Source organism: Oncorhynchus tshawytscha, linkage group LG24 (assembly GCF_018296145.1).
Source record: "Oncorhynchus tshawytscha isolate Ot180627B linkage group LG24, Otsh_v2.0, whole genome shotgun sequence".
NCBI classification, from domain to species: domain Eukaryota; kingdom Metazoa; phylum Chordata; class Actinopteri; order Salmoniformes; family Salmonidae; genus Oncorhynchus; species Oncorhynchus tshawytscha.
The window spans coordinates 3,520,307-3,533,683 of record NC_056452.1 but is presented as its reverse complement, the minus strand read 5'-3'; the positions used below and the strand labels follow the sequence as shown (position 1 = coordinate 3,533,683).

The 13,377-nt window shown below is 42.5% G+C and overlaps 1 protein-coding gene across 1 annotated transcript; it reads left to right on the top strand.

Annotated features, from left to right (window-relative positions):
- Nucleotides 1-3,631: 3,631 nt before the first annotated feature.
- adprh (ADP-ribosylarginine hydrolase) lies at nucleotides 3,632-12,846 on the top strand. The gene is given in 9 exon segments (XM_042305182.1): nucleotides 3,632-3,972; nucleotides 4,380-4,488; nucleotides 4,614-4,712; nucleotides 5,592-5,697; nucleotides 6,186-6,413; nucleotides 6,415-6,450; nucleotides 6,962-7,071; nucleotides 7,074-7,166; nucleotides 12,179-12,846. Coding segments are annotated over 9 exon segments (1,122 nt in total). The 5' UTR covers nucleotides 3,632-3,804; the 3' UTR covers nucleotides 12,352-12,846.
- Nucleotides 12,847-13,377: the final 531 nt, after the last annotated feature.

The window sequence follows — 13,377 nt, the reverse complement described above, 5'->3', positions numbered from 1 at the left end:
AGCAGGAAATTAGGTTTGCGAATTATACCCACACCAATAAAAAGGCGTATATTGTAGCAGGTTGAGGGACTAACTTCCACTAGTTACTTCTAGCTAGCATGACTATAGCCAGTAGCTAGGTAGGGCTGGCCAGCCAGCCTGCTAGTTAGTCAGTAGGTAGTGCAAGCCAACGTTTTTCAGCTGTTGTTGAGTTCGTTCTATTGGCATGCTAACTACATGATAAGTGTTATGGGTGTAAGATGGCACAGTGATGCCATCTGTTGGTAAATGTTCATTACTGCAACTCTTGTGTTTTACCGGGGTGCTTGAGATACGTTGTGTTGTGTGTTGTGATGTACTGAACAAGACTGGTTACTCGCATCAATACCTCGGTCTCGTCATTTAACGTTCAAACAATAAGTACACCATCTTAACTAATATTACTATTTTTATCGTCCTGTAACACAAATGTCTAATCGCTTTGCTGAGCTGCCGACACTGCAGCTCAACCCAGACCGTAAACAAACACCTACCATGTCAGTAAATATTCTATTAGGGGGGTGTGTACTTCCAGGTTTGAACATAATGAAAAATGGGATACATTTGGAATGTATTTGTTTTCTGTTAATCGATGCCCCATTTGGACACCATAAATACGAAAACGAGTTGATATCCGATTTTCATTCGTAAAATTCTGCAACCAAACAATACATGAGCCATTTCCCATTTTTCCACTTCCTGATTTGAATGGAATAACCAATGAAGAGGATACACGGACCGCTAGCCTATGCCTATTGAAATGACAAGTCAATCTCGCAAATATGCTAATTATAAGGACTTAATAATGGCACAATTGCCAGAAAATAGTTTAACATGTTTATTTCACAGAGATTGAAATGCCTTTATTACGTCACATTAGTGCACACAATTTAGGCTATTATTTTGATGGAAACCCGAATTTTTCTTTATATGCCTTTTCAAGTTATGTCGATATTGCTTCTTAATTCTCTCGCTAACGTTATGGAAAAAGTGTTTAATGAATAAATATGGCAACTTTTATTTGCAGCAGCAGCAAGAAAAAATGGAGACTAGTTTTCAGGAGTTGTGTGCAAGTTTTCAGTGGTCTTGAATTCAAAAACTTTTGCTAGACCTGGCAACCTTGATCGTGTTTATTCTCCGGCACACTTGCTGAAAATCTGGTAACACATTTGCAAAGACAGTGGTCCCCGAGACGGAGAACATATAACATTCAATATTTAAATCGGCTACTAGGCCTACCCGTCTAATATATTTTGTCAATATAGGATTTCTGTCTTTAAAAACGGTGAAGGAGTGAACAAGAACCTGAGGTAGTAGGACACAGACTACATCTATAAATATATTTATTATTTGCACACAATTTGGGAGTTTGGAGCCGCGGTCTAAATGTAAGATTGTCGCTGCCTTCTAAAGCGCGATCTCTGGAAGACGCGTCGCAATGGACCGGTGAGTGGGGTGTCTCATAATATGGATTTTAGATCTTGCATATTGTAATATTATTTTCCTACAAACATGGGTATTTGCCATAATAGATTTATTTTTACCACTGCATGTCTTGTAAAAAAAAAAAAAAAAAAAAGTATAGACGTTATGTGACTAGATATGTTGAAATGCGAGCAATATACATATTAATCTAGGCCTATATAAACTCGTCTCAATTGTTTAATAATTTGCACCTCTGTTGCTTTTACATGATTGATTATCCATTGTAAATGTTCAAGATGCCAACTGAACACTAATTTAAGTCTGCTAATTTAAGTCTGGGGGGATGCCTCAAGTCCTCAATGTCAACAGTGAAGAGGCAACTCTGGGATGCTGGCCTTCTAGGCAGAGTTGCAAAGAAAAAGCCATATCTCAGACTGGCCAACAAAAATAAAAGATTAAGATGAGCAAAAGAACACAGACACTGGAGAGAGGAATGGGCCAGCATCCCGGAGTCGACTTGTGAGGCCTTCTAGGCAGAGTTGCAAAGAAAAAGCCATATCTCAGACTGGGCAACAAAAAGAAAAGATTAAGATGAGCAAAAGAACACAGACACTGGAGAGAGGAATGGGCCAGCATCCCGGAGTCGACTTGTGAGGCGTCTGTTGTTCAATCTACACACTCTCTAATGTACTTGTCCTCTTGGTCAGTTGTGCACTGGGGCCTCTCACTCTTTCTATTCTGGTTAGAGCCAGTTTGCACTGTTCTGTGAAGGGAGTAGTACACAGCGTTGTACAAGATCTTCAGTTTCTTGCCAATTTCTCGCATGGAATAGCGTTTCAGAAGAAAGATTTGTTTCTGGCCATTTTGAGCCTGTAATCAAACCCACAAATGCTGATGCTCCAGATACTTAACTAATCTAAAAGCCAGTTTTATTGCTTCTTTAATCAGTACAACAGTTTTCCGCTGTGCTAACATTCGCAAAAGGGTTTTCTAATGATCAATTAGGCTTTTAAAATTATAAACTTGGATTAGCTAACACAACGTGCTATTGGAACACAGGAGTGATGGTTGCTGATAATTGGCCTTTGTACGCCTATGTATACATTCCATTAAAAATGTCCAACTAGTATAGTCATTTACAACATTAACAATGTCTACACTGTATTTCTAATCAATTTGATGTTATTTTAAAGGACAAAAAATGTGCTTTTCTTTCAAAAACAAGGACATTTCTAAGTGACCTCAACTTTTTGAACGGTAGTGTAATCCAAAGTGTAATTAATTACTTCACCATGCTCAAAGGGATATTCAATGTCCCTTTTTTTATTTTTCCCAATCTACCAATGGGTGACTTTCTTTGCGAGGTACTGGAAAATCTCCCTGGTCTTTGCGGTTGAATCTGTTTGAAATTCACTGCTCGACTGAGGGACCTTACAGATAATTGTATGTGTGGGGTACAGAGATGAGGTGAAAAATCATATGATTCACCTGAGGAAGACATCAACTTGATGTCGAAACGTCCGTCAACTGTTCGCAACCTGTACAATGGATTAAAGTCAACAAAAATAAATCACTACCTTTTTTTGTTAAGCGCTCCAACTCCTTTTTACCTTGAAGTTGTCCTTTTGGATGTTTTTCTTGGTAAGCCATTCTCATGTGACACACTATTATTGCACATAGAGTGAGTCCATGCAATTTATTATGCAACTTGTTAAGCAACTTTTTACTCCTAAACTTATTTAGGCTTGCCATAACAAATGGGTTGAATAGTTATTGACTCAAGACATTTCAGTTTTTCATTTGTATTTCATTTGTAAAAATTTCTACAAACATAATTGCACTTTGACATTGTGGGGTAGTGTGTGTAGGCCAGTTACAACCTTAATTGAATCCATTTTAAATTAAGGCTGTAACACAATGTGGAAAAAGTCAAAGGGTGTGAATACTTTCTGAAGGCACTGTATCCTTTAAAAAAAAAGTTACCTTTATTTAACTAGGCAAGTCAGTTAAGAACTAATTCTTATTCACAATGACGGCCTACCCCGGGGGAAAACCCGGATGATGCTGGGCCAATTGTGCTCCGCCTTTTGGGACTCCCAATCACAGCCAGATGTGATTCAGGATTTGAACCAGGGACTGTAGTGTCGCCTCTTGCACAGAGATGCAGTGCCTTAGACCGCTACGCCACTTGGTAGCCTCATCATTAAAGCCTTTTTTAATCCACATTTAACACTAAATAATAAGTGATATTTCAGGTGGACAGAAAAGGCATTGGACAGTAGGAATGACCCTTATAATACATTTACATAAAATGTTATACAATTTTACCCAGTCAACTAAACCTTCTCAGAGCCACAACCGATGGTATTAACTCATTCCCTCTTATACACCCATCCCCGCCTCCCCTCTGCCAGGCCTGCCACCCTCCAGGACTACAAGGCTGCCATGCTGCTGAGTGGGGTTGGCGATGCCCTGGGCTACCGCAACCAGCTGTGGGAGTATAACGATTCAGAGCCAGCCATTCACCAGGTGGGCAATCTGGAAATGACCCTATAAAATCCCCAGGAGGATGGGAGCCTGGATCCCAACTGCATTGCACTATTTGACTTTATCTTGAAGTGAAACAGTATGGATTCAGGTTATCATTCTATGGCATTCAGTCCTACTCCCATTCATATGACTGGTTCCAAGTTGAACCTCAGGACCTATAGACACCAGGCACTAGTATACATCTGAAAGGATTGGATAATGTTTAAGTCGTAAGGGGTATAATGTGTAACCACCTAGCTAGCCTTTTAAAGAGAAAGGTTTAGCCATTATCATACCACTGCTAATATGCCTACCTATCCAATCTTTCAGTTCTACATGAAGTACCAAGGTGTTAGGGCAAAGGGTTGATTTATAATTGGGCAACACTCACATCTTTGTTTCCTCAGGAGTTGCAAGAGCTTGGTGGGCTGAAGAACATCACAGCACAGCTTCCTGATTGGCCAGTCAGTGATGACACAGTCTTGCACCTGGCCACTGCAGAAGCGCTCACCACCAGTGAGGCCAAAATCAAAATGGTTTGCTCATTGTTTACAGATGTCTACGTACCTAAAGGTGTTTGGTTTGAGGTTGTGTTTCGATGGGTTGCCTCTGTGAATAGGTTTGGTTTGACTCTCTAGCAGGAAAGGAAGGGGAGGAGCTTCTGCAGGATGTGGCTGCTCGTTATGTCGAGGGCATGAAAGACATGGAAGGAAGGAAACCAGTGCCATCAAGCATCTTAGGCAACACATAATGTTAAGATATATTTGTATTTTTTAAATCTAGTAAATCCCTTCCCTTTTTCCACATTTTGTTACATTCTATATTTTTTTCAATCTACACACAATACCCCATAATGACAAAGTGAAAACAGGTTTTTAGAGACATTTTTGCAAATGTATTAAAAATAAAATACAGAAACACCTTATTTACATAAGTATTCAGACCCTTTGCTATGAGACTCGAAATTGAGCTCAGGGAAGTACAGAGATCCTTGATGAAAACCTGCTACCGGAACTCTCAGGACCTCAGACTGGGGCGAAGGTTCACCTTCCAACAGAACAACAACCCTAAGCACACAGCCAATGCAGGAATGGCTTCGGGACAAGCTTCTGAATTTCCTTGAGTGGTCTAGCCATAGCCCGGACTTGAACCTGATCGAACATCTCTGGAGAGACGTGAAAATTGCTGTGCAGCGACGCTCCCCATCCAACCTGACAGAGCGTGAGGGGATCTGCAGAGAAGAATGGGCAAAACTCCCCAATTGCAGGTGTGCCAAGCTTGTAGTGTCATACCAAAGAAAGATGGCTGTAATTGCTGCCAAAGGTGCTTCAACAAAGTACTGAGTAAAGTGTCTGAATTCTTATGTTAATGTAATATTTCAGTTTAATTTTTCATCCATCTCTAAAAAATAAAAAAAACATTGTTGCTTTGTCATTATGGGGTATTGTGTGTAGATTGAGGGGGAAAAACACTGATCCATTTTAGAATAAGGTGGAAAAAGTAAAGAGGACTGAATACTTTCCAAATGCACTATCAAAATGTTTTTCTTTGTTCCTACATTTATTTTTTGTACTGTGACAAACACTCTAGACCTCATTTGCACTCTCTTGTACCCTTAGGAGTGTCCCAGTTGAGGTCGGGAACTGAAGGGGGCTTCAGAGTGCCCTACAACCCTGATGGCACCGGATGTGGGGCAGCCATGAGGTCTATGTGCATCGGACTGAGGTGTGTGAGTGTGTGTGAGAGTGAGTGAGAGAGAGAGAATATACACTGAACAAAAATATGAATACAACAATTTCAAATAAGTATTTTACTGCGTGCCAGTTCATAGAAGGAAATCAGTCAATTGAAATAAATTCATTAGGCCCTAAGCTAATGAAGAGTAGAAGTGCTGCTTTAGGATCAGTTTTGCCTTTTAGATAATAATGAATGTGATTATATGGACAGATCCCAGATCAGCACTCCTACTGTGACGCTTTAGGAATATGGGCCATGGTAATATTACAGTTGCACCACTGAACTCTATTTTTTTTTTTACATATAAGAGACGGTACTTAGTCATCCATCATCTGGTAGATGTAAATGCACTCTTACCAACATGGCAGAAAATACACATGGAGCATTCTAGAGATGGGTGTAAGGGATTGGGTCACAATGTAGTCAAACATGCACCTACCATGTTCAGATCCACCACCACATATCTCCCTTTCTAGGTACCCGTGTCCAGAGCAGCTGTCCACTCTGGTGGCCATTGCTGTGGAAGCAGGAAGGATGACCCAACCTCACCCGACCGGTTTCCTCGGTGCTGTGGCGACGGCGCTCTTCACCTCATACGCCGTCCAATGCCGACCAATCACGACCTGGGGGCTGGGCTTGGTCAAGGAGGCCTGTCCAATCGCCAAGAGCTTTGTTCAATTTCAGGGCTTTGCTGTCAGGGAGACAGAGAGACTGGGGATACTTCACTGAGAAGTGGGAGTGGTAAGAATACCCAATAACATCAATGATAACATGAAAATCAATAGGGGGCGGGTGTGTTTTGGTTGAGCTGCCATATCATTTTAAGTTCGTTATTTGCTAAGACACTTTTTTCATGTTAAGGTCAATAACATTGGATGACATTTATACAGTATAATACACAATCAAATGACTGGCAACATTCAATTTCAATAATGTGGATGGATACAGATCTTAGCTTATGATTTCACACCATATAACCCTCAGCAAGTCGAGGCAGCTGGCTGAAAGGTGGAATTAATTACATGCTGATGTACAGTAAATAAGAAATGAAAAAAAAAAAAATCAATGTAAAAGCATTCATGTCTGCTCTGGAGTGACGATTCCCCAGAGGTATCTAGGATCAGCTTCCCCTCCCCCAATTCTAACCCTAACCATTAGTGGTTAAAATAAAAAAAATGAACCAAGATTATTATCTAGGGGCAACTTCCCCACACACCTCCATCCCCTTCTATGACCCCCTTCCCTTCCATAGGTACCTGGAGCTGAGAGGCCTCTCCGAGAGGACGGGCCCCGTGCATTGGCCGGCGTCCTATGGGCCGGCGGAGAGAGACAAGGTCTATAAGATCTTCAGCCTGAAGGGCTGGGCAGCCACGACGCTCCAATGATCGCCCTGGATGCCCTGCTTGGGGCGGGGTCAGACTGGGAGGAGCTGATGAGCCGTGGGGGCTTCCATGGAGGTCAGTTCACAGTGCAGTGTTTTGCCTTAGAGAATGATAGAGGCTTCTAGTGGCCAAAAGGCCTTATTAGCATAGGCAGCACCATTGAGGGCTTCCACCATTTTAATGTAGTTAACTGGGTGGGACTTCCAACTTCATTGGCTGATCCCTCCTGGTGACCCTGTTGGAGTCCTGTCCAACTGGGTCATCAGCCAATCGTGAAGAAAATTGACTACTTCAAAATGGAGATTGCCTCAATGGCATGCTGTCACAGACGCTATAATGCCACAGATACAAAGATGAGTTCTATCGATCTCTATGGTTTGGCCGCATTCCTGTCTGACTACATTGCTGACACATGCCAGATCTTACAACATCTGGATAGCTGTTTAAAATTTCAGCTAATCACATCATATGATATAGCAATCTCATGCTCGACTGCGCAGTAAAGGACGTGGCATGCAACCATTAGTTGATGCAATGCAATATGATCCGCCGGGAATGTGACACTTGTGTGTTTATGTCACAATTCCTTGGTAGTGAGTGACTTGATGGCCATCTTAGAAAGGACAATATTGGCAACACTGTCTGAATAGAGGAAATACATAAACTATATGCTTAAATTAAGGTTTGTGTGGTCTCTTGGCCACTTTTTTTTTTATACTCGCATTCCATGCATCGTTTACTTCACAGGACTTTCTGTAGAGATTGTATTAAATTATAAGTCAGACATTACTCTTCTCTAGATAAAACAATTAAGATCAAATGTATTTATAAAGCTCTTTTTACATCAGCATAATGTCACAAAGTGCTTATACAGAAACTCAGCCTAAAACCCCAAACAGTAAGCAATGCAGATGTAGAAGCACGGTGGCTAGGTAAAACTCCCTAGAAAGGCAGGAACCTAGGAAGAAACCTAGAAAGGAACCAGGCTCTGAGGGGTCGACAGTCCTCTTCTGGCTGGGCCGGGTGGAGATAAGAGTACATGGCCATTAAGGCCAGATCGTTCTTCAAGATGTTCAAATGTTTATAGATGACCAGTAGGGTCAAATAATAATCAGTGGCTGTAACAGGTCAGCACATCAGGAGTTAATGTCAGTTGGCTTTTCATAGATGAGCTGGATCAGCTGCACAACCAGGTGGACTGGGGACAGCCAGGAGTCATCTCAGGCCAGGTAGTCCTGAGGCATGGTCCTAGGGCTCAGGTCCACACACACAGATAATTTTGCAGCATAGATACTGGAGGCTGAGACGTGGGGACACTGTGGCCCTGTCTGATGAAACCCCCAGACAGGGCCAATCAGGCAGGCTATAACCCCATCCACTTTACAAAAGCACAGCCCCCACACCACTAGAGGGATCTCAACAGACCACTAACGTACTACCCTGAGACAAGGCTGAGTATAGCCCATGAAGATCTCCTCCAAGACTAGACAGGAAGATCACGTCAAGTAGAGTATAACAAAACGTGTAGGTATGTACGGCAGGACCAAATCAGAGAGATGGTTAAGGGCAAGTCCATGTAATGCTTTGTAGGTTAGCAGTAAAACCTCAGCCCTAGCCTTAAACAGGAATCCAGTGTAGATGGGCTAACACTGGAGTAATATAATGAAATGGTTTGGGTCTAGTCAAGATTCTAGCAGCTGTATTTAGCAATAACTGAAGATGATTTAGTACCTTATCTGGGTAGCCAGAGAGTAGAGCATTGCAGTAGTCTAATCTAGAAGTGTCAAAAGCATGGATTAGCTTTTCTGCATAATTTTTGGACAAAACGTTTCTTATTTTTGCAATGTTACGAAGATGGGAAAAAGATGCCCTTGAAATATTCTTGATATGTTCGGCAAAAGAGAGATCAGGGTCCAGAGTAACACCAAGGTCCTTCAGTTTTATTTGAGACTGTACCAACCATCAAGACCGTCAGCTCAAACAGCAGATCTCTTTGTTTCTTAGGACCTAGAACTAGCATCTCTGTTTTGTCATAGTGTAAAAGTAAAACATTTTCCACCATCCACTTCCTTATGGATGAAACACAGGCTCCCAGGGTAGGCAATTTTGGGGCTTCACCATGTCATCTAAATGTACAGCTGTGTGTCATCCGCATAGCAGTGAAAGTTGGCATTGTGTTTCCGAATGACATCACCAAGAGGTAGAATATATAGTGAAAACAATAGTCGTCCTAAAACGGAACCTTGAGGAACACCGAAACATACAATTGATTTGTCGGAGGACAAACCATCCAGAGACTAACTGATATTTTTCCAAAAGATAAGATCTAAACCAGGCAAGAACTTGTCCTTGTAGACCAACCGATCACCACAAAGGTCTAGGAGTACGAGGACAGGTGCAGAGCCTTGGTCTGATGCCATTAAAAGGTCATTTACTACCTTCACAAGTGCAGTCTCAGTACTATGATGGGGTCTAAACCCAGACTGGAGTGTTTCGTATACATTATTTGTCTTCAGGAAGGCAGTGTGTTGCTGCGCAACAGCTTTTCCCAAAACATTTGAGAGGAATGGGAGATTCTATATTGGCACGGTCAAGGTTTGGCTTTTTCAGGAGGCGCTTTATTACTGCCACTTCTAGTGAGTTTTGTACACATCCATAGGATAGGAAACAGTTACTTATGTTCAACATAGAAGGTTCAAGCACAGGAAGTAGCTCTTTCAGTAGTTTAGTTGGAATAGGGTCCAGAAAGCATCTGGAAGGTTTAGAGGCCATGACTATTTTCGTGAATGTATCGAAAGATACAGGATTAAAAAACTCAAGTGAGCCTATGCAGATTCAGGACAACTGAGTTTTGGAGGAATACGCAAATTCAAAGAGGAGTCCGTAATTTGCTTTCTAATGATCATAATCTTTTAGTCTTAGAAGTTCATGAATTCATCACCTCTCAAGTGAAGGTCATCCTCTCTTGGGGAATGCTGCTTTTTAGTTAGCTTTGCGACAGTATAAAACATGGAAAGTGCTGATTTGTGATAGTATAGAACTTTTATTTTGGTTGGTTTTTATTCTCCTCAAATTTAGGCTGGAAAAGTATTCTGATCGAGCAGCAGTGAGGGCTCTTCGATATTGTCCTTGGGTAGGTGGAGGGAGTCTGGAAGGGCATTTAGGAATCTTTGGATTGTCCAAGAATGTATAGCACAGGTTTTGATCATTGGTTGGGGTCTGACCAGATTATTTCTTGCGATTGCAAATGTAATAAGATGGTGGTCCGATAGTCCAGGATTACGAGGAAAAACATTTAGATCCACAATATTTATTCCACGGGACAAAACTAGATCCAGGTTATTACTGAGGCAATGAGTTGGTCCGGAGACATGTTGGACAAACCCACTGAGTCGACGATGGCTCCGAAAGCCTTTTGGAGTGGGACTGTGGACTTTTCCATGTGATTATTCAAGTCAAACATTTGAATATTATCTGCCATGATTACAAGGTCCGATGGGAATGTAATGAGGAACTCTGTATATGGCCCAGGCAGCCTATAAACAGTAGCTATAAAATGTGATTGAGTAGGCTGAAAAGAGTTCTTGACGAGAAGCTCAAAAGACGAAAATTGTCTTGGAGGGTAAATTGCGCAGGAGATACGGTCACAAGGCCTCCATTTTACACAGTAAATTCATCAAGCTTGAGCCATGTTTCAATCAGGCCAATCACATCAAGTTTATGATCTGTGATTAGTTAATTGACTATGACTGTTCTGGAAGTGAGGGATCTAACATTAAGTAGTCCTATTTTGAGATGTTAGATATTGGGGCGGCAGGTAGCCTAGTGGTTAGCTTTGGACTAGTAACTGAAAGGTTGCAAGATCGAATCCCCGAGCTGACAAGGTAAAATAATCTGTCGTTCTGCCCCTGAACAAGGCAGTTAACCCACTGTTCCTAGGCAGTCATTGAAAATAAGAACTCGAAGTCGAAGTCTAATATTGCGGGTAAATCAATGACTTGGGTTTTCAATTTGTCAGAGCTATTGGTGGGAGGCTTCGGCGGCTCAGACCCCTTAACGGGTGGAGGAGAGACCTGAGATGGCTCAGGCTCTGAATCAGACTTGTTGCTTAGTGGGGAAAACCGGTTGAAAAGTTTCTAAATCTGCAGAATGAGCGACACTGGTTGTGCATGCCGAAAGCATTTCTTTCCAGAAGCCATGAGAAAATCGTCTGGCTGAGACAGTGCAGAGGGATTAACAATACCACCTGTATTTACTGGTGGCACAGACGCTGCATCATCCTTTCCTACACTTAGATTGCTCTTGCCTAACGATTGCGCCTGAAGCCAAGTTTGCAACTCTGCTAACCTCGCCACAAGGCGATAGTTCTCCTGTATATAAAGAGTACAGCGACTGCAATGGGAAGGCATAATGTTACTTAGCTTTCTTTTTTTTTGTCTGGAGGAGGTCCTGCAAATCCAATTGTGAGATGCTACCATCCTGCCTTACTAATCAAAACCAAATAAGAGGTGCGTTTGATTCAGATTGGGTGTACATTTTTTTGAAAACCATATTTCTTTTCACTCCTTCATAATTGTCGGGTGTTTATTGGACAGCTAGCCAGTCAATAAGAGATAGGAGTGTGCCAGAAGGGGAGTGGGACATATTTGTAACTGTGAGCACTGACAGCGGTGGTGTAACAGTATAACTTTAGACCGTCCCCTCGCCCATACCCGGGCGCGAACCAGGAACCCTCTGCACACATCAACAACAGTCACCCACGAAGCATCGTTACCCATCGCAGAGCAAGGGGAACTACTACTTCAAGGTCTCAGAGCAAGTGACGTCACCGATTGAAACGCTATTTAGCGCGAACACCGCTAACTAGCGAGCCATTTCACATCCGTTACAGTGGCACAAACTACAAGACCAACCCCAGGCCATATGGTTGCATTAGAATCCACTTCCACATAACTTCACCTCAGTAACCCACCCATCTCCATCTACTTGATTCCTCTCTTGCCCCTCCTCCTTCTCTTTACCTCCCTCTCCCGCCTCATCTATTTTATATTCACTTCTACATCCACCTACTTCTCCCCCAATTCCAGGTGACAGTGACAGTACAGCGGTGATCGCCTGCTGCTGCTGGGGGCTGCTCCATGGCACGGAGGGCGTCCCGCCCGGCAACTACACCCACCTGGAGTACAGGGAGCGGCTGAAGAGCAGCGCTGAAAAGCTCTACGCCCTGTCACACACAGGAGGTGACAAGTACGATCCATAAAGCACTGAGGGGGAGACGAAGAGAGAAAATGAGAGAGAATCTGTGAGTGAGGGAATGAGAATAATGTTTTACTGTCTTAACCACATGCATTGTCGCTGTATTCGGTCTTGCCCAAAAGTAACTACGCTTGGTAGGAAGTCAATTGATCCTGTGTGGCGCTGTCACAGTGTAACAGAAAAACTGTCATGTCAACGTAGATGCCTGGAGGGAATGGTTCCGTCCCACTGATCAAGAGCAGGGCTGCATCCCAAATAGAACTCTATTCCCTATGGGCTCTGTTCAAAAGTAGGGCATTATATAGGGAATAGCGTTCCATTTGGGACACACAAAGTCTACACCCAAGGACAATGAGGAGGAGGATTCAGTCATACAAGAGGCTTCCCCTTATTGAGCATTGACAATGCATGATAAATTAAGGGAGTGCAGTGCATTCGGAAAGTATTCAGACACCCTTGACTTTTTCCACATTTTGTTACGTTACATCCTTATTCTGAAATGTATTCTTTTCCTCATTAATCTACACACAATACCCCATAATGACAAAGCGAACAGATTTTTAGAAATGTTAGCAACAATTTTTTAAAAACCTTTTTCTGACCCTTTACTATGAGACTCAAAATTGAGCTCAGGTGCATCCTGTTTCCATTGATCATCCTTGAGATGTTTCTACAACTTGATTGGAGTCCACCTGTGCTAAATTCAATAGATTGGACATAATTGGGAAAGGAACACACCAATCTATACAAGGTCCCACAGTTGACAGTGCATATCAGAGCAAAAACCAAGCCATGAGGTCGAAGGAATTATCCGTAGAGCTCCGAGACAGGATTGTGTCGAAAAATGTCTGTAGCATCGAAGATCCTGAAGAACAAAAAGTTTGAAACCACCAAGACCTGGTCACTGACAGAGCTCCAGAGTTCCTCTGTGGAGAGAGGAGAACCTTCCAGAAGGAAAACTCTCACTGCAGCACTCCAAGTCAGGCCTTTATGGTAGAGTGGCCGGACAGAAGTCACCCCTCAGTAAAAA